Source organism: Clupea harengus, chromosome 20 (genome assembly GCF_900700415.2).
Source record: "Clupea harengus chromosome 20, Ch_v2.0.2, whole genome shotgun sequence".
Taxonomy (NCBI): Eukaryota; Metazoa; Chordata; class Actinopteri; order Clupeiformes; family Clupeidae; genus Clupea; species Clupea harengus.
The window spans coordinates 6,789,643-6,816,679 of record NC_045171.1 but is presented as its reverse complement, the minus strand read 5'-3'; the positions used below and the strand labels follow the sequence as shown (position 1 = coordinate 6,816,679).

The following is a 27,037-nucleotide window of genomic DNA, read 5'->3' as shown; positions in this document are numbered from 1 at the left end:
GGTCCTGTAGCCACTGAGTCGAGAGATGGTTACAAATATGTGCAATCATTTACTGATGATTACTCAAGCGCAGTGTTTGTTTATTTTCTAAAGAAGAAAAGTGACACAATACAGGCTACGGAAAAGTTCCTAGCAGATATATCCCCTTATGGGAAGGTGAGGTGCATCAGATCCGACAACGGAACAGAGTTTACATGCAGTGATTTCCAAGCAGTGTTGAGGAAAAATAAGATCAGACATGAAACGTCAGCTCCTTATTCCCCACACCAGAACGGAACAGCAGAGAGGGGTTGGCGTACTCTTTTTGAGATGGGTAGGTGCATGATAGTTGAAAGTGCATTACCAAAGCAGCTATGGACCTACGCTGTACAAACAGCAGCAATGGTACGGAACAGATGTTTTAACAGACGTGTTGTTTTCCAGGACTCTTGGAGATTACCTTCTTTCCTCCTGAAAGAGTAGTAAATGGCTCCTGTGTTTGTTGTTTTCCAGGACTCTTGGAGATTACCTTATTTCCTCCTGAAAGAGTAGTAAAGGGCTCCTGTGTTTGTAACTTTCACTATTTTTACTATTTCAGAAGGCTTTTATTACTTTTACTCCTTTTATTCCTTTTATACCTTATATCATGTATTGCTCTTGCTGCCTGCTTTTATTGATGTTTTGTAAAGCACTTTGAACTGCAACTCTTGTACGAAATGTGCTATATAAATAAAGTCTTACTTACTTACTACTTATTTAATTTGTTATTTTTGTCATATACAGATATGCAATGATGATTGCTGGGTTATATGTATGTTGTTCGCCAATGTCAAGTCTCTATTTGATCATGTGACGAGACGAGACGATACTATATAGATAGTTTAGGCGCAGAATCTGAACGTCAAGACCTCAGCTTGACTGAGCACAGTAGCAGAGGCACAGTACACTTGCCGAACGACGCTTTTCAAACATAAAAGTGATAATGCATGATTTGCTCTTTCAATGGACAGGATAGCCAGCCCATTCAGCCTCTCCTGCCCCATGCTGCTCAGGTAGGTCTTAATCAGTTTAAATTTGGAAAAGAATCACTCGGCTGTTGCCCTGTCACATGTAATGTCAGAAACAATAGCAGGGCAGTGCACCGAAGGTGGATGTTACGGAGTAAACTTCGACCTGTTTACTTCCCCAATACAATAGCCAAAGTATCTAATTCGACCGTTAAATCCAACACATTGTTGGTAAAATATATATATACGCCTAATTGTGTTTGTGTGTGCGTGCGTGTTTTGCGAGCGCACAATATTTTTTTTCGCGAAGGGAGGGCCTTTAACATGTCTAGGCCCAGGGGCCCGTGGTTTCTTAATCCGTCCATGCAGACGAAGCACTACAGGATACTGCTTTAGTCTCAGTGGTTCTCAACCGGGGGGTACGTGAGATTTTTTAAAGGTATATTTAAAATAAGCATCCATTCAAAAATCCTTTGAAAATAATTATTATACGGCTCTCCAGAATGTTCCAAAAAGTTCCGTTGATTTGTATGGGCCATATGTGGGTTAAATGTCTGCGTTCACAGGTCTGTAATTTCTTGATATTCACCGCTGCGAAAAGTTTATGACCGCTGTCATTGGCAACGGGTTTTGTGCTTCTAATTCACATCTTTCATATCAATTCGCATGTAGTCCGGTAATTTAACGCAACGGAAAGTAATTGAAACTTGAAGTCAGAAGGTGGGTTGCTACGCATTTGCGTGAAGAACTATTTTTTCTTAGCGGAAATCACGAAATGGCAACAAAATCATTAAAAAGAGGTATTTTGGAGGAATGTCTTCTATGGTTTTGGCAAGTAACCGTATGATAAGCGTGTATTTATTTCAGTAGGCCTACGTTCGTGCGTGTGGCTGTGCCTGTGAGCGTTTGCGCTGATATAAATTGATATTACTATTGCTCTCGTGTGTGTGTGTGTGCCAGCCATGTGTATTGATCGTCGGAATGGAATTGTTGGAATTACGATCTGAAGTACACACATTTCTGATTGAGCACAGATCTCCCCATGCCACCTTGTTCCAGGACACAGACTGGCTTGCAAAAGATGTGCTATCTGGCAGATATATTCAGCAAACTGAACGAACTGAATATGTCTCTGCAGGGAAAAGACACCAGCATTTTAAAACTGTATGACAAGGTGGGTGGCTTCCTGAAGAAAGCAGAGCTTTGGAGAAGATCCTCTGCAAAGGGGGATTTCACCTGCTTTCCTCAGGTGGATGATTTTCTCTGTAGTGAGGATGTGGACAGAGCTTCAGTCAAGTTGCTCATCGTGGGACATTTGACTAACTTGATTGAAAATTTCCATTCCTACTTTCCTGACATGGAGGAGAAATCTAAACAGCTGGATTGGGTGAGAAACCCATTTCACTTGTCTGAAACAAACGGAAGCAAGCTACCTGTCACTAATCAGGAAACACTCCTGGAAGTGTCATCTGACCGTGGCCTCCAGATGAAGTTTGCCACATCCACACTCACACAGTTTTGGGTGTGTGTGAAGCAGGAGCACCCTGACCTGGGACAGAAAGCTTTGGAGCAGCTACTAACATTTGCCTCCACATATTTATTTCCTTCTCTGCAATGACTGTGATCAAAACAAAGCAGAGAAACAGACTGTGCCTGGAGAAGAGCTTGATCACAGCAGTTGCCTTCCTGCCACCAAGACTGACAAAGCTTCTCAGTGAAGCACAAGCACAAGTTTCTCACTAAAACTCAGTTCAATGCAACAATGTTCAATGTTCAGTGTTGATAGCTTAATAAATCAGACAATGACGGCATAGCGCTGTGTATTACATCTTTGTTTCAATCAAAAATGCTCTGTGCTGGTTAGGGGGTACTTGGCTGAAAAAAATATTTCACAGGGGGTACATCACTGAAAAAAGGTTGAGAACCACTGGTCTAACTGATGATGGTCCACTGATTTCGTGGAAGTCCAAAAAGCAGGCCACAGTTGCCTTATCAACATGTGAGGCTGAATACATGGCGCTGGCTGCAACCACCCAAGAGAGCCTCAATCTTGTGCAGTTAATTAATGAAATGGATAATGATTGTCAGTATGCACCAGTTAAAATCTTTGAGGACAATCAAGGTACAATTGCTCTGTCCAAAGATCCAGTTTGCTGCCAAAGATGAAAACACATTGATATTAGGTACCATTTTATTAGTTCTGCAGTAACTGATGGGAAAATATTGATTGAGTACTGTCCTACAGTTGATATGGTGGCAGATGTCATGGCAAAGCCAATGACAAAGTTCAAGGTGGAGAGATTTATGACATTTATGTTTGGTATGTAAAAGGTTAAACTCAATCAAAATAAAGAAATGATAGAGATAGAGTTTCTCTGTTATACAGTATACTAGTACAGAAGCCTGTATACTAAAGTTTTGTATTATTTGTAAGCCTATGATTTGGTGAGTAGCCTACGTGATCAAGTGGGGGTGTTAACATATGTGATCTCATACGTCATACGTGTTGTTCAGTATAAATACAACTACGCAAATAAAGTATTTCTTTTTCCGGTCTACCACTAACAGATGTGAGCAGTGTGAATCATTTTCTTCCGTAAACGATATAAGTTTATATCTTACGTCAACAGTTAAGTTGCACTCATCTACATTTTGTGTAAACTTCTCAACATCCTCTGTACATTTTGCCTGATCATTTTTGTGGGGACAAACTTTTGCCCAGTGATAAGTGCTTTGACAGACAGCAGTGTGATCTTCTCCCGAATTTATCGAATGGATTTGAGCCTGGCACAGTACTTTGATTTTTTTTAACTAGATTGTGCATCACGTTTCACAGCAAATCGCGTGTAGCATGCGCAGTCCGGATCATTTGATTCACTAGCTCATTCTGGCGATTTATCATCAAAGATTCTCTTCAAGGCGGATTTCATGTCACTAAACGTGAGGTCTGAACAAGCGGTAAGTGCTAACTGTAAGTGTCTTTAACACTAAGTCCTGCTGTATCAAGCAGCTTAAAAGCTAAAACAGCATCTGGAAGCTTCATTTTTAACTTCCTCATTCTGTTGTAAATCCGGTCGAATTCAATGATGTAATCCACCATGGAAACTTTAATTTCTCTTTTGGTGTTGTAGAACTCCGTGTAGTCAGGTGGCTTAACAACGCGATCGTGACAAGAGTGATAAAAGCATGACATTTGGCACACAATTAGCTTATACCCTACTAAAAGATGTTAGAAGGGGTGCCCAAGTGAAACTGCTACGCAGAAAAAGGTCAATTTGGCGCAGATTGAGCGTGTCTTTTCGCACATCAAAACTGATCATAGTGTAGGCATCGTATTGACGGGCATTTCCTCTTTCAAAAACACTGTAGAACAGGGGTCTCAAACTCAAATTACCTGGGGGCCGATGAGCGTCCAGTCTGGTCATTGGGGGGCTTGCCTATCACAATACTGTATATACCACTTTTGTGTGATCAGTGGTACTGTTGTGGCGAGAATGGGATCTCACTACACCTTTTATTTTCAATTAGAAGACCGGAGACTGGATGTAGAAATCTGGAGGTTTATTATTGTAATCAATAAGCTACAATAAGGAGATGGTCAATGGATTAGCTCGATCTCATTGTATGAACGTTTTGCATGCCATTTTAAGGCCTGTACATCGTGGTGTGTTCTATCTGGCTGTTTGCCAAAACCAATCAGAATTAACTATTCCCTCTTCTGTAACTCCCCTGAGTACCCCTGTGTGTGTGTGTGTGTGTGTGTGTGTGTGTGTGTGTGTGTGTGTGTCTGGATCTCCTGAGATTCCCTGACATCCTCTGAGACCCCCTCCCAACCGGGGGTTACTTGGAATGTGTGTTGTGACTTTATTGCTGACTTGCTAACATCAATGAATCATGTCTACCGTAATTTCCGGACTATTGAGCGCACCTGAATATAAGCCTCACGCACTACATTTTTTAAAAATAATTATTTTTAACATAAATAAGCCGCACATGTCTATAAGCCGCAGGTGCCTACCGCAACATTGAAACAAATTAACTTTACACAGGCTAAAATGAATATCAAAACTAATACAATAGTTAGTTTTGCCTGTTAGATAAGTGCACTGTTGCTTTAAGAGCGCACAGTCGCAAGAGTCAATCAGAAGCTAGAACGTTAGATTGAAGACAGACGCTAGTTTGAAACCAGTGAGCTAAAGAACTTGAAGACTGGATTTGTATTGTTGTAAACTTTTATTTTATTTTCTAAAGTGTTTTGAGTTGTGTTCTGTCTACGCTGGTAGACTGTGGTTATTTTGACATTAGTTAAGTTATTGAGAGATACTGAGAAATCGCGTGGAGCTAAGCATCCATGCGGCTGCATCCATGCTAGCATCCTAGCTCCACAAAGCCACCGTAAACACAAAGCCACCGTATACAGTCACAGGTATCATAATCCATAAATTAGCCGCATCGTTGTTTAAGCCGCGAGGTTCAAAGCGTGGGAAAAAAGTAGCGGCTTATAGTCCGGAAAATACGGTAAGTTACTGCTTCCGGCAGTGACGTGCGGTGATGTCAGTAAGAGGGTAGGCACTGAGTTATGAAAGCCAGATTACCTAATTTATTGTTTAGGCTAATAGGCTACGTCAAAACAGTACGCACAAGCATGGCACACATGCACCGTTGATATCAAGAAATTTCCAATCAGGATGACATATCTTACTCTCATGACATATCGTAGTCTCTCTCTCTCGCACACGCACGCACGCACGCACGCACACACACCAATGTCCAGCATCAGAATGCAACTATCTTTATCCTTAATTATTGCACAGCGGCCAATTATTTTTGTCAGTCAGCAACAATGAGAACACACACTGCTCAATTGAATATGAAGGCAAATGGCTTGCAGTCGGCATTAATTCAACCACACTTCAAAATTAAACCCAAAATAGTTTCTGACTCACCAATCGGTAGATTATTTGTAGATAAAATCCATCCGCCGCTCTTTCCTCGTGAAGACGTCGATCACAGCTTTGTAAAACTCCTCCTTACGGGCCTTCAGTTTGCACAGTCTCTGGCTCTCAATTGACAGAATGGCAAGGGCTGAGAGACGTGCTTGCCCGGTCCGGTTCCGACTGTATGTTTTTATCCCTTTCAGGGTGGAAAATGTGCGCTCCACCGAAGCTGTAGTGGCTGGTATTGTCAAGACCAGTTGCAGCAACTTTGTTTCTTCAGGAACGGTTGCTTCCAAGTCGTATTGTTTTAAAAAGTCAAGAAGCTGTGTCGGTGATTTGCCCCTTAGTTCTTGTGAGCCATACAACCCCACAAGATCACTTTTTAGCCTGACGAAGTCAAAGTACCTTGCATACTTTGACAGCTCCTCCAGTTTGCTGTCATCAAGCGCCCCGCCCCCCCAACGGCACCCCCCGCCCCCCCTGGAAGGTCAAATTAATCTTGTTCAATTTTATTTTCTATAAAGCGCCAGATCACAACGGAAGTCATTCCTATAGAACAGGTCTATAGCTTGTTATTTTATTAAACAAAATAAATAGCCTTATGTTATTTATCTTATTTACACGACGGCATGTAATTTCTGTCTCTACATGGTCGCGCGTTAACAATTCTCTGCTCTCTGTATCACGCAGTGAGTTCTACGATATGGGGAGATACTGCTGCCGTCATTTTGACTTTGAATTTCGCGGGGATTACGCTTAGCTGGTGTAATGACGTCAGCTGCGCAAATGTCCAGTAATATCTCGATTTTAATTGGTCCATGTTTGATACGTAACGTAGATCATTACTGGCATAACATATTTGCGTGCAAAGGCACAGCAGAGGGTGTGTCTACTACCGGACACTTGAGCACTTCGAGCACTGACTTTCAGTGCTTAGGGCGCCACACTGACAAAACCAGCAGAATTCAGTGCACTGAAAGTACCCGGATGGCGCACTGCAAAACGGGCAAAAAATGCAGTGTGAAACGATGGACACTACCGGCCCAAAACGTGCGCCATCTTGGCTACGTAGCGGAAGAGGAGGAGCCCTCTCGCCAGCTTTTCATTTTATTTCTAAAACAATGGCGGACGAGATGGCTACGGTAGCGCAAGAGGAGCCTACAACTACAGACCGTACATGTAAGTATCAGCGGAATTAAACATGGTACTGATATTAAAATGTACTACTAACATGCCATTCTCAGATTAAAGCCAGCGACATGAGTATTTGGTGGCGTTAACGATGTATATGATGTATACCGACTGTTAGCATACCTAGCTAGCTAGGTAGCATTAGATGCCATTGGATCTGCATGGCAGTTATGATAAGCTAGCTGGCTAATCCACCACCCGGTCCTCTTTGCGAGTCCGGTGATGGTGCACTTTTATCGGACACTTTTAGCTTGACGAGCGGGGGCAGGTGGCGGGCTCCAGGCGCTTGTCAGTAGTCGGACAGTGTTAAACAACGGCTGTTCTGACCCAGCTAGACGGGCGAAGCGGGCACCTAGGCGTGGGAGTTCCTCTCCTGTAGGGTGGCGGACAACGTTGTACAGGAGCGCAGCGATCTGCCCACTCATCCTGTGCACCAGCCGGTGAACGGTGGCCCGGGGCATGTCGAAGGCCCTGGCCACCACCCGATAGGAGGTGGCGCTGGCAAGCCAAAAAATAAAAACAAGACAGGAGATCTCAGGGCCCCAACCATGGTCGCAATCAGTGCCCAGCACAGCCATGAGGGCGTTAAATGACTCTCGGGTGAGCCTGAAGTCCACCCTCATGTCACTGTGGCCATCAAAATACAATGCCAGCAGTGGCATTGTAACATTGATACGGCAGCGCCGCCTGGGACTGGGTGGCTGCTGTAGAGTGTGTGGGGAGGGGAAGGGAAGATTATATTAATATGTAAGTAATTTTATCAATAAAATATTGTCATTGAGGTTTTGTAGTCTTTTATTGTGTTTTCTGATTTATATTAGAATTGATGCTTGTTTGTAACAATAATTAATATGCCTGTGTGTTCAATTGCTAAATGATTCCTGTATCAGGGTAAACTTAACTACAACAGAGATGTGTATAAAAGTACAGTCAGTCAAAGTAGGCCTATTACTGTGTGAATTCAAGCAGATGATGCCTATCATTTCAGTGGATAATTCTTAAAACTAATTGGAATCTAGGGACAAACATATACAGATTTGTCATGTTTTATTTCCATATGGCGTGTATGTGGATTGCAAAGAAGAAGGCTACTTCTGACAAAGATAATTGAGAATGTAGCATACCTAGCTAGGAGAATTTAATTGCAACTACTACATGAAGCTATGCTGTGAAGGTAAGGCAAAATCACAATTAAATTTACATACCATCTCGAGTGCAGCCAGAAGGCGGAGGTTCCTGCCGCGGGTGTGGAGGTATTGCAGTTTCCACATGGGGAGGAGAAAGGGGTAAACAAGGGACAAAAAGAGGGCAAGCAGTGCGTTCATTTTGTCAGTTTTAGTTTCGCGGGTATCGCGAGCAGATTTGCGTACGTCACTCCCGCCTTAATTTCGCGGGTGCCGTGAACAGATTTGTTTTATTCCCTTATTCATTAACTTATCAAAATAAAAGTCCCCGTATACAACGTGCGTCCGTCACTTCCGCCAAGTGGTTAACGTAAGTGTTCCATTTGATACAGCACTTATCAGCGATGAGTGCACTACAGATGTCAGTGCACTGTATGTCAGTGCACTGTATTGCAGTGTACTTCGTAAAGTGTTCGGTAGTAGACACACTCAGAGTTGTGCTTTTCGACGTACATGTTAAAGAATACATGATCGAAGTGCGCATGCGCAACATGAGTTTTTCCGTTGTCGTCCGCAATGAATGGACAGTAAAAGCACTGCTTATTCTACCATTTTGTTGCGTGATTATGCGTAACTGCTACATTTGTCATCGTAACGTCTAAACAATTGGAATAACACACATATTGCATATATAAATCACAAGAATAATCAGAAAAATACAAATACAAGTTTATTAAATACAATTATTTAATAAACATTTTTACGTTTTTATTTTGGCAGGGTAGGCAGTGCCTACCCTGACTGCACGTCACTGGCTTCCAGCCTAGTCTGCCCTTCCTAAAGTGAGACTTTCATACTGATGAGTTAATCCATGTTCATCTTAACATTAAAAAATATCCCACAGTACAATGGTTAGTGTTGTTGAATAACAAGTAGCTGACCTGAGTTTCAATTCCGGGGCAATGCAAGATGCTCTTTGGATAAAGGTGTTTGTTAAAGTTGCTCTTTAGGATCACTTTGTCCCATTGATGACTTACATATACAGCAGTAATAGTGGGATAATGTCTTCATAGACAATAACTACATCTATTATTAACAGATAATGATCTCTGGATTATACATAATCCCATTAAATAGCTGGCTCAGACACCTCGCAAATACCCTCAGACGTATTTTTCAGTTACAATAACGGGGTTTTTACATTGCACAGTGTCTATTTCTCTGTAACTTTAAAAAAAATTAAGCAAAGAAAAGTCAAACAAACAACTATGTTGTTATTCCTCGGAGCGACTTTAATGACAGACCAGCATGCTCCATTGCGTCACACAGTTGCTCAAATACATCCTTGTAGTCCATGGGCCCAAACCTGAAATTTCACATATCGGTACCATCTAGGTGGGCAAATTCTAGTTGCTATTTTTTAATTGTTATACATCCCATTAGATTATGTTTTGATGTGATAACCCTTTCAGAGTGGCAGCTTATTAGTGGTTTTCACCTCTTGAACAGAGAGACCCCTATCAGGCTAACGCGGAAAGAGGAATTCTCCAGCCATCATGTATAACTGTACCATTATACTATTATCTCGTCTCCATTGAAATAAAACCACCAATGAATACTTTTAATGGCCTCCTATGTAGTGGAACAGTTTACATTATGAATCTACTTTTGCGAAATTTGCAGTTTCAAATAATAAAATGTAGTGGTTCTTTCTTCAAATACAATATTAAGTTAAATTTAACTAAATAGTAGTCCCTCTGTTTGTATATAATCAACCTAGGCCATAATAGTAATGATGAAACTACACAAGTAGTTTTCTTTTCTTTTTACCAGTACTTCAAAACACACATTACATGTACAACTGTGTAATTAGTGGTCTGAAAGTGCATATGTCTGGATGATGCTACACTTGTACACAAGGCTCACTTAACATCAATTGGCATGTTCTATGCAACAATAATACAGATGGCTTAAATAGTAGTGCTATTTAACATTGTCTGTTAGAGAAATTAGAATTACAACTGTATATCTGGAAATATTAGGTCCACCCCCTCAACCTAGGACTCAGTCACCGTCACCATCATCTGAGTCCGTTAACTCAACAGTGTTTTGTTCCTCACTGGGTTGATTAGAACAGGTTTGCAGTTTGCTCATATCTGTGCACTTCAGGCCATTGGTGAGACATGTGCACTATGGCAGTTTGCATGACCTCGTGCACTTGCAGGTGAGCAACTGCAACACTGCATCGGGTGCTGGTGAGCCACTCATCCACTCAATCGCCAGCTTCCCATCATCGTCTGTGGTCCACCCACTCTCCTTGGGATCCGGCAGGGAGGGTTGGGTCTTCAGAGGCCGCCTCCATATTGCAGCCTGATAGTTAGCACGCATTGCATGCTTAAGAAGCAATCCTCACACGGTGGGGGTTGACTGGACTCTGCTTCGCCAAGTCTAGTACAGAAGAGTTGGTGACGAAGAGTGTTCACATCTGTTGTGCGGGTAGAATGCACATACATACGGCATGTGATATTTGCAGCTTCTCAAAAAGCTCATCAGACACATCCCAAGAACGTCCAAGCTCACTAAAGGCCTCTTGGTAGGCCTTGTCAGACTTCAGTAGCTTCAAGGCACCTATCTTCCCACAGCCTGCAAAGGCACTGACGGTGACACAACCAATGAAGGCATGCATGCCAAGCAGGGCATCAGAGACACCACTTTCAACTTTGATGGCCCTGGCATGTTGCAGCTCCATTTTCAAGGAGTATGGGGCTTTGGCAAGCTCACTCATAGTTAGGCGGTCTGGGTAAAGAAGTAACCTTCCCTTGTCGTCAGGTAAGATGTGGATGGACCCTGCCAGCTCAGTCTCCAACTTCCGAAGAAGATGTTTCTTGGTCAAGTCTTTGACCTGGCTGAAACCAAGAGAGTCCATTGACACTAGTTCTGACGTCAGGTCTGTCATGGGTATTATCTTTGGATTGGAAAAGAGTTAATTCCTGATATACGCAAGCAGTTCCTCATGGGCATGTTTCTCTGCTGCCTTTATACTGTGTTTCTGCATTTTCTCCTTGTTCCATTCCATCAGAACTTTCAACCGACTCTCCACGCGTGTATCCACGGTAGCACCTGACTACAAAAATGTAGCACAATAGGCTGTTCTGCCCTCACCTTATTTCGGTCAGAAAATGTATATTGCTTGTATTGTTGTTATGGAAACGAACACAGTATAGTATAGGACTTTTACTTTGACATTCAAATGTTCGTCTTGTGGGAATGGCAACAGCTGTTAGACAGTTGTCTAGAAACATAGCTAGTTATGCTATGTTAACACGTAGCGGGAACAGTACATAGAATTTACTTATCCACAACGAAGTGCACCTGTTGGTATTACAAAAGGACCACAAGTAAGACTGAATAAAATGTTATGAAAATCTCAGCCATCACATAAAACGAAAAAAAAAGCAGCCTTTGTCACTGTGATCTGTTTCGTCGTCTGACGTCCTGCCTGCGTTTCTTCCGTTCTCATTCTATGCTTATCAATCTGTTTCGCTATCCTTGTTGATTTCTTTTATCCGTATAGGTGTTTATGATGTTCAATTTCATATTAATTTAAAGTCGTCCAATTTCAAGTAATCCATTCTTCTACACTAGCTGCTACCTTATCTTCAATCCGAAAGTAATGTTAAATCTCCATGGCAACAGCTCTCGAGGGTTTGGGAAATAATCGGATTTATTGCTTCCTTCATTATTCACAGCAAAATAAATAATGTTCATTACATTTCATAGATCTATTACCAGACGCTATGTAAAAAGGGTCATGCACACCTTGCGGAAAATTATAAAAAAATTGAAGCCAGATCTATTTCTGAATCTTCAGTGCAGACATGGACTGCGTTCCATTTCCATGTCTGGTGTAGCCATTCTCATTGTTTACAACGGATTAGAACTCTGCTAGTGTCTGCCCCGTGTCCGCAGGGCAGAATTTCCGTCCTTGGTGTAGCGGAAGGGAGAAAGTTGTGGGAGACGACAATGATTTGTCAAATTTGCGGGAAAGTTGCGGTGATGTGTTAAAATTCAGGGGTGCAAACTCATCAGGGATGAAAAAGGTGACAACGATGCGAACCCCCTAGGAGGGTCTGGGACATGCTCCCCGGGGAATATATTTTATATATAAGAACATTTTGCACATTTAAAAGTTCAATGCATCAACCTGGTGCACTTTGACAACAAAATTATGAGGCTAGAAGAACTTTGTGCTGTAGTAAACAATTTTGTGCTCTAGTAACAGTTTAATTATAAACATTCCTGTGTTGAATGTTGCACGGGCACAGGCCAACCCAACCACCCACCGCAATACCCTCCCGACCACCCACTCAGTGTTGCCAACTTTTCTGTAAGAAAAGTAGCTGTTAGCTCTCCCAAAAGTCGGCAGAAGTCGCTAGATGACGTAATCAACTAATTTGCATAACATGCAAATAAGCTGCGCATGCGCACAATATGCAATTCTGAGAGAGGTACAATTTGCACGCGAATACAAAGTTCTAATATTTTTCCCGCGAATACAAACTTCTAATATTTTGCTGCTATTTAGTCAGACTGGCCGCGCAGGCGCTGTGTGAGTGGAGAGGAGACGACCACAGCCCTCGCTGTACTCAGCTCTCGTGAGATCGGTTGTAACGTGAACTGCGGAACGCGATATGTGAGATGCTTTTTCAGTGTTTTGTCAACACAATAATCCACCAAATGACAAAAAAAAGTCTAGATTCATCGCTAGTCGCTTTTTGCTAATTAAGTCGCCAAGGGGGTCTGGAAAGTCGCCAGATATGGCGACAAAGTCGCTAAGTTGGCAACACTGCACCCACTCCAGTCCACTTAACCAAAGAACATTACGTCACAGATCTCCATCAGGTATTAAGCTAAAAAAAAGGGCCAACTATTGGAACAGAAAATCAACAGAGGCTGCATCAGGCATGGCCTAGCTTCTCCGTGTTCTTGAAAAACTGTGACAGTGGGAACACATATTCTTCTCCCTTTACATTACTCTTTGAGTCTAGCTTGTCAGGACAAGGCCCATTTGCACCAAACTCCGGCCTCTAGTTGAGCCACAGTAATGGCATCCTCCTCCTAAAATTCTCTCATTCTGTAAACAAACTGAAGTAGGAGAGTGGTAAGTTTGTTCAGTTGCAGTGAAACGCCCGGCAGTAGAAAACGGGTCAGTGATTCAGATTACATACACATAGGGACGTGCGGTCAGGGTAGGCAGAGCCTCATGAAAAGTAAAAAACAAATAATGATCAAATAAAATAAATATTAATATGTATCTACTGATCTGTGCTTTAAATTATATTTTTGTATGATTCCGATAATTTTTATAATCAAAATCGCTGAATTTGACCATGTCCTGTTCAAACAGAGGCGACTCGCGGCGTGAGGCTGCAACGAGCTGCGCCTCATCTCAGATTGTGCAATCCCTCACACACAGGGTTGAGCGCATGCCTTTTGCTTTCTCATTGTTTGTCATCACTGAAATATTTGTAGACACTTTTATTATATGTCATTTGTATCCATAGAATAGGTAATGTAATGTATTTCACGTATGTGAAGAAGCTATTTAGTCTTGCTGATCTGTCATAAACCACAGTGAGTAAGCACATAGGGGAGGCAAACCTAACCTCTGCCTCAATGAAGGGGGCGTGCGAGAGCCTGGAAAATGGACTTCCAATCCAGTTAAGTGATAAATACATAATGGGAGACCAATGCCAGAGCTAAAAGGTTTGCTTCAAACGACAGGACAAAAGATAACTTCAGCAGCTAAACTCCGGACCAAACTCGGCTGACGGCCATGTAAATGTAAATTTTTCGGCGTATTAGGATTTTTCAAAAGTTACTGAGAAAAAGACACTGTACTATCCGATAACACTGTTATTGTAACCAGCAAAAATGGTTGATGTGATTTGCGAGGCGTCTGTCAGCCAACTGTCTGACTTTAGCACGTTAGCCTACGTTAGATAGCATAACGTCATTGCAGCGTACCAACGTCACACGTTACCGTAAATGCCATCTTAAAAAGGCAGCTCGAAACCAACGCTTTCACCCGAAAGACATGTCTTGTAATACACCTGTCTATTACGGCATCGAGGCAGCTACCTTCCATTTCGAACAGACCCGAAGACTCAAAATAAAAAGCGTGCCTGTCATGGGTTGGCCAAACGAACAAGCTTGAAAAAAATATTCATGACAGCTTGCGTTCACAGATTACTTGGAGGACCCCCTCCCCCTAATTTTTTTTATTGCAGATCTACACGAATCACACAAATGACCTATTTTGGATCAGAAACAGCGAATTTCGCCGAAAGGTGACGAGTTTGCACCCCTGAAAATTGCAACGTTGCGCTGAATTCGCGGGGAATCGTTGAATTTGCGTGAATTGGTGCGATCGCAACATTGCGGAATCCTGGAGGGTCTGGATTATGATAAAGGCGACCAATTCAGTAGGTACATTAATCAAGACAATTGTATCAATTTGTTGTTAGCTGATTAACTTATACAGCAATACCTTTTTGTCCACTAGATGGCAGCACACAACAGAAATATTTCCCCTCTAGCTAGTTACAGGTGGAAAGTTATGGAAAAAGTTGCATCCATGAGCCTTCATAAGCAAACATGATGTGGCTCCACATTAAATTATCCCACTTTTTCATTATCCTCTTGTCTCTTTTGTATGATGTAACATAGCTTAACAGGACACATGATATGTCCAGTAACAACATAAATAAGGGGGCAATATACTGTATAAGTCAAAACCTACCATATTTATTGACTGATATTGAAAGTATTGGCTTACAAAAGCAAAAAAAGTCATCACATAGAAAATAACTCAGTGTCAGTGCAAGAAGCGAACATTCACACTGTGAAACCTATGAAAAGTGACTGTTGTATACAGGGGCGGAGATCCCATTTTGTTGTAGGGGGGGACAATACATGGTAAAATTTCAGAGAGTAATTCCTGGGGGGGAGACACAAAAATTGCTGTCTGGCCCTATCGCCCTCTTTCTCTCTCTGTCCTCGTAGGCTCGTAGCCTACTGCGTTTGCTACCTTGCAGGACTTGGCAGCTAGATAACAATTTCCTTTGCTGAATAAAGATGATGAATTTCAAGTGAATCCTCAAGTCTTGTTTTGCTTGAGTTTACTGAAGTTATCAGCATGCAATTATTCATACAGGACGTTTGATTTTTGTAAAATTGTCTGGAACAGACAGAAATAAAGAGACACATACGTACATTTCACATCAAATAATGTGGCATAAAGGTAGCACGATACCACGAGAGCTAGCATAACTTAGCTGCTAAATACAGAATCTCTTCTAACATTTACAAACAGAAATTCGACGTCATTTTAAAATTCTCTAAACGGCATTAAATGTACTTACACAAAATATCTACTCACAGACAAATAATGTCTCAAACGCAAAGAAAAGTTCAAACACAAATGAACGCTCTTTTAGGAAGATTTCAGCTGTATGTAAATTAACGTCTTCTCCATTCTATTCCATCGAGGCTATATCCACGAGCTTTAGTTTAGTGCTTATTTATTTATTCAATGCCATTTGCAGTGTTCGTGTAGTGCTTGTATTTATGTTAGGACATCACGATGCCTCGTAAAATCATGACTAAATGTGAAGCGGAATTGTTTATTTGTTTTAATTGTTTAATATTCTTGTATTTATTATTGTCATAATTATTTAAATCCGAGGATGTCGTAGAATTGATGTGAATGCAATCACCAACGATTTCTCACAAATTCAGCCCTTAAGAACATGGGTGCACTCCAATCTGGCCTATTTACGACTGCTATTTAGCGTTCTTAAACTCTGTTCAAAGTTAAGAACGAGATGAGATGAGAACTTTCATGAATGCCAGAATTGTCCTGGGAAATTTGTAACATGTTCTTAACTGCGTTTGAGAATGAGATCCAATGTCTGTCAACCTCTTTACATATCGTGTAGCATAGCAGCAGTGACAGGGGAGAGAGGAGGAAAAAGAGGAGTGTGTGTGCCTGCCTTGTCCAAAATCAGCCTCTTTTTAATCAGCACGCTGGTTAAGCCACTACCACTCAAGTTTGAGCTTTTGGACAAAGCAGAAGAAATATCACTTTTCATGTTACAATAAAAAGGCTTTTACTTGTAGAGGATTTACTAGTGAGGCTGCTTTCCTCACAATTTGACCGCGTACTGGGCTGATTGACTGAAACACGGAGCTGCCCCGCTTGTTGGAAACAGCATGTGAACCAAACCACTTTGAGGAATAGGGGGATCATGATTTTTCAACACTTAAAAAACACATTGTTTTACGTTTATAATTAGCACCGCTTGTGTTGTGATGCTTTTATTTAATATTAGTATATTGTATAAATGTATTTATTTGTGTTAACATTGATTGTTGGGGGGGGACAACTTTATGGTAGGGGGGGACACGTCAGAGTACACATGATATGTGCAGTAACAACATAAAGAAGGGGGCAACATATAAATCATAACCAACGATATTTGTTGACTGATCTTGTAATTAGGGATCCTTTTTTTTAGATTGGTCTGGACCAGAAAACAACTTTAGTAAGGTATACCTTTCAAGTCTTCGTAAAACGCTAAGACGTAGTAAAAGATGGCGGACCAAACCCTGTAGATGGTCGTATTTGTACATAAAAGTTGTTTGTTTGAGGTTTTTTGCTTAGATTTTTTAAAAGTTACAGAGAAATAGACACTGCAATGTAAAATCCCTGTTATTGTAACTGAAAAATTTGTGAGGTGTCTGAGCCAGCTATCTAATGTTAGCATGCTACTACCCACAAGGTAAACAGGTAAAACCTGAACCAATTACCTACATATTAAAAATTTATTTCAGAACAAACAAATGCATTGCATGTACTTCTCATTAGGTAATTTTGTTCATGAAGGCATTATTTTGAAATCCTTTCAGGAAACTCAGGAATCCAATGCAGATGTAATGCAGGTTGAGGAAGCAGCAGCTGGACCATCAGGGCTTCAGGTGAGGTCTTAAGGCTGAAATATACTTCTACGACTCCATTACTGCATGGTCACGCAGTTACTTTGACGGACTCGTTTACATTTATGGTTCTCCAACGGTTGTGGGTGTTGCAAAGCAATTTAAAAAAAAAGATGCCGGACCAAACTCTGTAGATGGTCGTATTTGTACATAAAAGTTGTTTATTTGAGGTTTTTTTTGCTTAGATTTTTTTTAAAGTTACAGAGAAATAGACACTGCAATGTAAAAACCCCGTTATTGTAACTGAAAAATTTGCGAGGTGTCTGAGCCAGCTATCTAATGTTAGCATGCTACTACCCACAAGGTAAACAGGTAAAAACTGTTTTTAAACAGGTAAAACCTGAACCAATTACCTACATATTAAAAATTAATTTCAGAACAAACAAATGCATTGCATGTACTTCTCATTAGGTAATTTTGTTCATTAAGGCATTATTTTGATATCTTTTCAGGAAACTCAGAAATCCAATGCTGATGTAAGGCAGGCTGACGAAGCAGCAGCTGGACCATCAGTGCTTCAGGTGAGGGCTTAAGGCTGAAATATACTTCTACGTCTCCGTTACAGCATGGTCACGCAGTTGCTTCAACGGATTCGTTTACATTTATGGTTCTCCAACGGTTGTGGGTGTTGCAAAGCAATAAAAAAAAAAAGATGGCGGACCAAACTCTGTAGATGGTCGTATTTGTACATAAAAGTTGTTTGTTTGAGTTTTTTTTGCTTAGAGTTTTTTAAAGTTACAGAGATATAGACACTGTGCAATGTTGAAACCCCGTTATTGTAACTACAACATGTGCGAGGTGTCACATGCCAATGAGTTGTTCTGACCCAGATGAAAATCAAAGTGCATCAGGATTGTTTTAATCCATACATTTATTGCATCCATATCGCTATTAGTCATAACTTTAAACAAAGTTAAATGATTTTACATCATTGTACAACATAATTAGTAAACCTTTTTTCTCCTTTTGTAGACCACACCTAGTCCAGGGAAAGTGAAGGAGGAGAATGACTCCACTGCTTTGGTGAGTAGACTGTGATACACTGCATACACAAAGCACGTTGCATTTTAAGTACACCAAGGGCATCCAACTTGTTTTTCTCTGATTTCTTGCAGAGTCAACATTCATATAATTTCGTAGCAAAATTTGGTCTACATGGCGATGAATACCACACCATTCACTGTGATCAACCTTGCACAGTGCTGGAGGCAATACAATCAAATGAAACATTGAAGGAGGGGATTAAGTGTGCCGATGAGAACGTTATTATTCAGCTGGGTAAAGAGGATAGAGAATGTATTGTTGCAACACATTTCCCTTGTTCTTGTATCGGGGATGGTACGTTTCTGTCCATAGTCTCTGAATCAGAAAAGGTCGAAGAGACTCAAGGCCGATCGACAAAACCGATTGACAAAAATATATATCCAAAAGACAAATATGTGATCTTCTACATTGATAGAGAGGGAGGGAAATACACCAAAAGAAAGAAGATCTTTAGAAATGATGGTGTCAAAAAATTCAAGTATCTCTGTGTTTACGGAAAGAAGGGGATGACTGTAGAGGAGGCTCTTAAAAGAGATGGACGCTTCATTGATGTTCTTGGCAAGTTCTACCTGTCCAACAATGATTATCCAAAACTCCACACTGTATGCACACAAAAGGTTAACAACTTGCACCAGAAAAAATTCAAGATATGTCTTCCACGTCGTAAAAGAAAAAAATATGAAACACCTGTGGAAGGGCTGAGGCAGTCACCACGGAAAAACCCATCAAGTAATTCCCAAAGCAAGTGTGAACCAACACCAGTCTCAGATGTAGTACAGCAGAGTGGAATCAGTGTAAAAGCAGCACTGGAAAAGAGAGGGAGCAGTGTCAACACGGAGGAGATTTATAAACGACTGCGTCAGCAGTTTCCAGAACTGAAAGAATGGATGGAGAGTAGATTCCCTGGTAATTCTTATCAGGAAGCACTGAACCTCAGGAAGGAAAACTTTGGAAAAATCCTGCAATCTTTTAGTGAAGTTCACAGAGTAAGGAAGATGCTCAAACTGGGGGAGTCAGTTTGCAAACTCGTTGTAAAGGATGTTTGTGAGGGAACGGGCTTTGTGCTGTTTGATAGTTTTATCCTGACTAATGCACATTTATTTAAAGGTTATGACAAAGAAGGAAAACTACAGGAGGATGTAGAAGTGTTTGCTCGATTTGGGTATGGTGACCCTGAGCCAGAAACAATTTACTCCGACTTTACTGCCAAGAAAACATTTGTTGACTTTGATGTCGAGCGTGATTATGCCATACTGGAACTCAACCATGAGGGCAAGAAATCCAACCACGAAACAACCACCGTTGTACCACAAGGGCTCCTGAGGACATTTGGTCCACTGCCTCTTAATGGCGAAGCCTGTATTATTGGTCACCCAGCAGGAGGAGTGAAAAAAATTGATCCTACATGGATCATTGAGATAGAGAACAGAGGAAAGGCTGTTGAGGACTATTTACAAAAGTACAAAGACCACCCCATCATTGTCCAAATGATCCGTAAAATTATCAAAGACGCAGGCATTGAAGACATAATGATAAGTGGAAGTAAAGATATAGCGACCTACCACACTTTCATGTACACCGGTGCTTCAGGCTCCCCGGTGGTTGATGCCCTTGGCAGAGTTTTTGGTTTGCACACCGCAGGATTTACCTATAACTTTCCAGACCGGCAGAGTGTGATTGAGTATGCCCAACCTGTGCTTGCTATATTTAAAAAGTTTGTGGATAATCTGAGAGTAAGTGGAAATAAGGAGCTGTTGGAAAGAGTTGAAAAGGTAGCAAAGGGAAACCCGAACCTAGAAAAAATATTGACAGGACCCAGACAGACTACCCATTCAATCTTTTGCCGGTCTTTCAATTGATCAAAGATAATGGCATTGGTGACATAATGATGAGTGGATGTTTAGAAGAAGAAGTAGTGACCTACAACACTTTCATGTATCACGGTTCTTCAGGCTCCCCGGTGTTTGATGCCCTTGGCAGAGTTTTTGGTTTGCACACCGCAGGATTTGTCTATGGGTTTCCAAAAGAGAAGGGTGTGATTGAGTTTGCCTGACCTGTGCTTGCTATATTTAAAAAGTTTGTGAATAATCTGACAAAAAGTGGAAAAAAGGAGCTATTAGAGAAAGTTAAGAAGGCAAATAGGAAAACCAGGACCTGAACAAATATTTACTCAAGAGATCACGAGAGGACAGTGAAGGAAAATAGGTGTTCAGAGCAGAGGCTCCTTAGGCAAGTAGCACACCACATCTGGCTGTGTAGATTGTTATTAAATCATTATAAAAGTGACTGAACACTTAGGATTGAACACATTAGACCTGGTTTCTCCGAAGCTGAGCCTCCTGTTTTGTCCAGACTCACCAAATCCAACTTTGTATTTTGGGTAAAATGGATGCCAACATGTATGTTTGATTTTTGCTCAGCCACTGCATTCATAACCATCCGCTGTAAATAATTGTCTGCTTTTATAGCATTGATATTGCATTCCAGCCTTACTGTAGAAGCTGTTAGGTGCACTGTCATTACAACCATCTACTGTTAACCTGTTTGTGAAAGCTGCAATTTCATAATCAAGTGTTTTACATTTACATTTAGTCATTTCGCAGACGCTTTTATCCAAAGCGACGTACAAAGTCAATCAAGCCATGAGCAATAGAGACCTAGTATAACAATAAATACTACTTTACATAAGAAATAAAAATTGCAGGAATGTGACTACTGTTTTAGGCTTTGATACCTATTTACTTTCAATCTCTTGCTATATTATCTTTTCGTTATATTATAATTAACTTTTTTCGGTTCTCCACACTTTCCTGTCATTGATGTTTTTGTTTTCATTTAGGCTCACTTTACTGTATGTTACTGTTCCCCCCGTTTCCCCTATTTAGTCCACTACAAGGGACTGCAACACCGTCTCCACAAAATATCCATGTGTGCTGTAATTACCTTATCCTCTCTGTCCTTATACCACATAGAATGACATTTGTTATATTTTTCCACTGTCACACTGGTCAAATAATTGTGGAAGACCAGTAGGGATGATATGGCCTTCTTTAATGAATCTCATGAATGTATTGACATTTATATATTTTTTGTCACTACTTAACCTGTGTCAATAAACTAATGCTGCTTCTGACGTCCGCTTCTTGTTATTTTCACATCAGACACGATTTATAAAATATACCTTGAGACTTCTTTGTATTTTAAAGTGTGCTACATAAATAAAATCCATTATTATTATTATATACAGTATAGTAATAATTACTATGAGAGAAACAACACAACTAAGGAAGCATTTTGTGTGGGGGGAGGGGGGACTTTGCTCGTTGCTTTGCTTGCTGGCCATCAATGAAATTAGGGCCCCTGATTTTGTATACAGAACACATTCTGTGCTACAACATAAATTAATTCATTACGAAATTAACAGTGATGCCTTTTGTCCATGAAAAACACATTAGGATTCTGTCCATGAAATATTGAACAGAGCATATTCTTTCATGGACCAAAGGCTGAATACACTTAAATTTAAATTTAAATTTCATTGAAATAAGCTCATTTTTACAGACAAAACTAATTCTGTCCACGTAATAGATATTCTAGGCCATCTCATTTGATTTTTTTCACATAACTGGTCTGCTGTATTACGGAAGGTATGTCCACGAAAAGTCTTTGGTCCGAGCGAGCATACAGGATTCTGTAGCGATTGCCAAATGGTAGAAGAGGAGTGAAGATGATGTGGCCGGGGGGTTAGGTCTCTGCTACCCAGCGCGTTGCGGGCAATGATGGGCAGGAGGGCTCAGTAGAACCCGCGGGCAAGTGGCTCAGCGCTCAAACGCACCAGGACGCTCCACTGAGTTGGAGAGTGGTGGTCGTTTCTGCCGTTCTGGAGCACATTCTGCACGCGCTCAAAGGGTGTGAACACCAGAGCCTCCACCACGCCGGCTCCAACGCCTGCTGCTGCCTGGAGTACTGACCTAGGGAGGCGCCCCGCAGCCAGGTGGGAGGAACGGTGATGCAGGGTGTCCTGAACACTGAATAATGTGCCCTGGAGTGTCTGTGGTAATAATGGGGGAGCCACGTCGCAGTAGAGCTTCCTCAACCCCTCCCCATAAAGTCTGATGATGCTCTGCTCCAGCTTCTGTCGACCAACACCAACAGAGGTTGTCTGTCTGTTCCTGAGGCTGTTGGTGTTCCTGAGGCTGCCTCTGCCTGTTGAGAGTGTGTCTAAGTGTGTGTCTGAACAAGTTCCTGTCCCCGAGTCGGTTCCTGTTCCCGAGTCTGGGGAGCCTTTTCCCAGTTTCTGTTCCCCTGTCTGTGCTGATCACCGTCCCTGTGCAAGTCCCAATCACTGTTCCTGTCACCTACTCTGTCCCTGTCACCAACTCTGTTCCTGTCTTTGTGCCAATTTCAGTTGCCTTCTCAGTGCTGAGAACTGCCTTTGAGGATGTTGTTGTTAGTGATGTTGTGAATGGATTTAGTCAGCTTGTCAGTAATGTCAGTAATGATCTCTATTGTTTCATAGAGTCCCGTCTCATCAGCTATGTCAGCCACGCCCACACCAGTCCTGCCCTGTTGCCTGGGCCTGTAACTGGCACTCCTAGATCTATCAATAAATATTTGTGAATACACCGTCATCTGTTGTGATCATGTTTTGTTCACAGGACTATAATGTCTACTTACATAATGTTTGATACCTGTTTCTCAGAGCTTCCAGGTACACTGGATTGAAAATCCAACTCATAAGAAAATAAGGGTTTTAGCATGAAGAAACAGACTCCCACTTTTGCTCTACAGGAGCATGAGATAATCAGGATGAATATTACTCAGCTGATCATAAATATCTATGTGCAATTGGGGTACCCAGGGGAGTCCCAGATGAATTTAAAACAAGAAATCAGATAACGGCTGGGTGGGAATCTATTTTTGTATGGCCTGCTATTAACAAAAATGTTGACTGGATAAACTAAAACCAACAGAGATTTGTCAATTACACTCGAGATGCAATACAAGGGATACACGAGCAGTTGGATAAGACAAGTTTAATGACATGGCAAAATAGGATGGCTTTGGAAATGTTATTAGCTGAGAGAGGGGGTGTTTGCAAAATGTTTGGAGATGCCTGTTGCACGTTTATCCCCAATAACACAGCTCCTGATGGCTCCATCACCAAGGCACTGGAGAGCTGACATCCCTCTCGCTGGAGCTGGCTGACTCTGGCTACTCTGATCCGTTCTCTGACCTGATGGGAAAGTGGTCTGGCCAATGGAAAGACACCATTACCAGTGTAATAATAGCTATAGGGATTATGCTTACAGTTTTAGTGTTGTTTGGTTGCTGTTTGATACCTTGTTTGCGAGCTCTCTTTCTCAGGGCAATAGAATCTGCTGTGGAGAAATGACACCATGTATTCTGCACTCCCTGCGGAGGAAGAAGACTATGCTCAGCCAACTGCACCTGCTTATGATGATGAAGTGTCTTTGCATCTCTTTGATTCCACCCTTTTTAATTAATGAACTGGGCAGGGAAAATCTACACAGAAGACCTGTCCTGGGGATTCAAATATAATAAAAAGGGAGAATTGATAGAGAAATTTAATGAGGACATTGTTATTCTATTTTTTATCTGAATGCTTATCCTGTTTGCTGAGGCATACCACCTGTTTTTGTACTGATAGTCATGCATACCGTTCTTCTTTCAAGGACATGTTCTGAGAACACTGCTGTAACTTCTGTAGCGAGGTGAAACAGACATTTCATCTTCCTGGGAAAATAACGCCCCTTGTCTGCTCATGAAACATGTTTTTTATACTCACATAAAGGCTGGCCCTGCTCATCTTTGGAGTTTGTTCATGATATTTGGTTGTGACACTCTCCCTCTTTTGCAAAAGATAAAGCGCTCAAATTCTGATTGCTGGTCTCTGTCTCATTAATATTAACGTCTTTATATAAATGTATCTAACAAACTGGTATAACTTGGAAAACTGGTCCCAATCTATGAAAGAAAGAGAGACAGAGAGACTTTGCTTAGTCATAGTAATTGCTTTGGATACTTACACTGTTCCCTCCACATTTTCTTGGTTGTTTGTGGACATCCACGACACTATGCCATCAGAAATAAGCAATTCATAGGTATGACAATAACAAAGCAACAACATCAAAAAATTACCTTAGAATCAGAATCAGGTTTTATTGGCCAAGTAAGTTTGCACAAACAAGGAATTTGTCTTGGTAAAGTGGCTCTCAGTGTGCTTACACATATTACACAGAATATACATCACAACACAAAACAATACAACAGTGCAATGGTCTAACAGTCCAAGAAGTCTAAAAAAGTGCAAGGAATAGTGCAAAGAAGTGGAGAGTCCAGGAAGTGCAGGGATAAATAAATACTATACGGTATGAGTATGATGGTTATACAGTAAGGGTGAAATATATAAATATGATTGCGGGAGTAATTGTACATTGGTTATTATAATGATCCAGGGTTATGTGCTGTGGGGCTCCTCCTGAAGTCCACTGTCATCTCCACGGTTTTAAGCGTGTTCAGCTCTAGATTGTTGCGACCGCACCACAGGGCCAGCTGTTCAACTTCCTGCCTATATGCAGACTCATCATCATCATGGATGAGGCCGATGACTGATGTGTCGTCTGCAAATTTTAGGAGTTTAACAGATGGGTCAACTGAGGTGCAGTCGTTTGTGTAGAGGGAGAAGAGCAGTGGGGAGAGCACGCATCCCTGAGGTGCACCAGTGCTGACAGACCTGGTGTTGGATGTTATTTAACCCAGCCTCACCTGCTGCTTCCTGTCTATCAGGAAGTTGGTGATCCACTGACAGGTGGAGGCGGGCTCAGTGAGCTGGGTGAGTTTGGTGAGGAGGACTTCTGGGATGATGGTGTTGAACGCCGAGCTGAAGTCCACAAAAAGCATCCTTGCATACGTCCCTGGGGAGTCGAGGTGTTGCAGGATGTAGTGCAGCCCCATGTTGACTGCATCATCCACTGACCTGTTTGCCCGATAGGCAAACTGCACAGGGTCCAGCAGGGGGCCTGTGATGCCCTTCAGATGGGTCAACACCAGTCTTTCAAAGGACTTCATGACCACAGACATCAGGGCGACGGGTCTGTAGTCATTCAGTCCAGTGATGGAGTGTTACTTAGGGACTGGGATGATGGTGGAGCGTTTGAAGCAGGAGGGGACTTTACACAGCTCCAGAGATCTGTTGAAGATCTGTGTGAAGATGGGGGCCAGCTGATCAGTGCAGGCTTTCAGACAGGAGGGTGACACACCGTCTGGGCCTGATGCCTTCCTTGTCTTCTGTCTCTGAAAGAGCTGGCACACATCCTCTTCACAGACCGTCAGTGCAGGGGGAGGGGGGAGGTGATAACAGGGGGTGCAGATGATTGTGTAAAGTCTGAGTTGGAGCGGGTGAGGGGTGTGAATGTGGGGTGATCAAACCTGCAGTAAAACACATTCAGATGGTCAGCCAGTGGAGGGTTCTCCATGGAGTGGGGGGAGGTTTTCCTATAGTTGGTGATGTCCTGCAGGCCTCTCCACACTGACGCAGGGTCATTAGCTGAAAACCTGTTTTTCAGCTTTTCAGAGTAGCTTATCTTTGCTACTCTGATCTCTTTAGTCAGTGTGTTTCTGGCCTGGTTGTACAAGATCCTGTCCCCACTCCTGAAGGCCTCCTATTTGGCTTGATGAAGCTGCTTGAGCTTTGCTGTGAACCATGGTTTATTGTAATTAAAGATGCGGTACGTTTTGGTGGGTACACACATGCCTGGTTTTATAATAGATATGAATGGACCAATCTTGTGGCTTTTTACCTTAGATAATAGTAATGGCTTTGAATACTTACACTGTTCCCTCCACATTAGGTATAACAGTGAAATGTCAGTGTTACTGGAAAGAGGAATAACAAAGCAACAACAATGATTAAAGAAACTACAGCGAATTACCCAGTCATTAAATGGTTGTTTTTATATTAGATGTGAATGGGCACAAGTGCGACCAATCTTGTGGCTTTTTACTGTAGATAACCTTGTGTGGTAGGGCTGACTTGCAGCGCGTTGGGCACACGCCCTCTTAGGGGTGGTGGGTATATACGCTGTTTCTGCCTGACTGAGTAATGCCAGTCGTTTGAATCCAGACATATATAACTAGACGCCTTTTTGACTGCTTCAGACCGTTGCCGTAACGAGTTACGTCGCCGCCATATTGGATGTGTCTATGGTTTGAATTGTTCGGCGCGTGTTGCCCGTGGTTGTCTGTCGCTGGAAGAACACTGGTAGGTTTCTATTTATCTGTTTTATTACCAGGAGGATTACCGTATAGTTGTGGTGTAACGCTTACATTTAAACAAGCAAACATTCTGTCACTGCAGCTACATATTGAGACCTGCTGATTGCAGACTGCGCGTTGCTTTTGTGCTTGCGCATTGGCCGTCCTAAAAGTTGTAAGCATAGTTTTCTAACTACTGTTTCAATCATGCAAGCTTACATATAGAGCTCATAAGTGAACAGTATTTCTCCTTGTTTAGGAGGTGCGTTGCTCTCGTTGCCCCGTAGCTCTCTCTCTCCCTCTCCGGAGTTTGTTTGCGGGAAGCCTGACGCTCTCTAACGGTATGTGATTTTATTTGTCTTAACCATGTTAAGTCGTTATTGTATGTATTATGTGCAATGCACACATGTATCAGGGATAA

The 27,037-nt window shown here is 41.8% G+C and overlaps 2 protein-coding genes across 6 annotated transcripts in view; both read left to right on the top strand.

Moving 5' to 3' along the window:
• The first annotated feature begins 3,541 nt into the window (after window positions 1–3,541).
• Window positions 3,542–21,322, top strand: LOC116217971 (serine protease FAM111A-like). 4 transcript variants are annotated; one of them, XM_031557984.1, is made up of 6 exons: window positions 3,542–3,615; window positions 3,823–3,944; window positions 17,209–17,277; window positions 17,748–17,816; window positions 18,268–18,318; window positions 18,411–21,322. In XM_031557984.1, exons 2-6 carry the CDS (start codon window positions 3,915–3,917, stop codon window positions 20,196–20,198), a joined length of 2,007 nt encoding a protein of 668 aa, XP_031413844.1. In that variant the 5' UTR covers window positions 3,542–3,615; window positions 3,823–3,914; the 3' UTR covers window positions 20,199–21,322. The 4 variants fall into 4 exon arrangements, with proteins under 4 accessions (XP_031413844.1, XP_031413846.1, XP_031413843.1 ...); XM_031557986.1 differs by adding an exon at window positions 16,818–16,849 and having other exon boundaries at window positions 3,548–3,944; XM_031557983.1 differs by having other exon boundaries at window positions 3,548–3,944.
• A 5,147-nt stretch (window positions 21,323–26,469) lies between these two features.
• The window catches only part of LOC116217970 (serine protease FAM111A-like), a 37,369-nt gene continuing 36,801 nt past the window's right edge, over window positions 26,470–27,037 (top strand). Inside the window, exons 1-3 of one of the 2 annotated variants that reach the window (XM_031557980.1) lie at window positions 26,470–26,623; window positions 26,720–26,791; window positions 26,876–26,957. The gene's annotated coding sequence lies outside the window, so the exon portion shown is untranslated. Of the gene's footprint in view, window positions 26,624–26,719; window positions 26,792–26,822; window positions 26,958–27,037 lie in introns of those variants that run through there. The other variant, XM_042702771.1, reaches the window with a different exon arrangement.

Coding starts and splice junctions, on each gene's coding strand:
- LOC116217971 (XM_031557984.1), top strand. CDS start 3,915: ATGTCACTAAACGTGAGGTCTGAACAAGCG. Junction 17,278..17,747: donor CTGGACCATCAGGGCTTCAG/GTGAGGTCTTAA, acceptor ATATCTTTTCAG/GAAACTCAGAAATCCAATGC. Junction 17,817..18,267: donor CTGGACCATCAGTGCTTCAG/GTGAGGGCTTAA, acceptor CTCCTTTTGTAG/ACCACACCTAGTCCAGGGAA.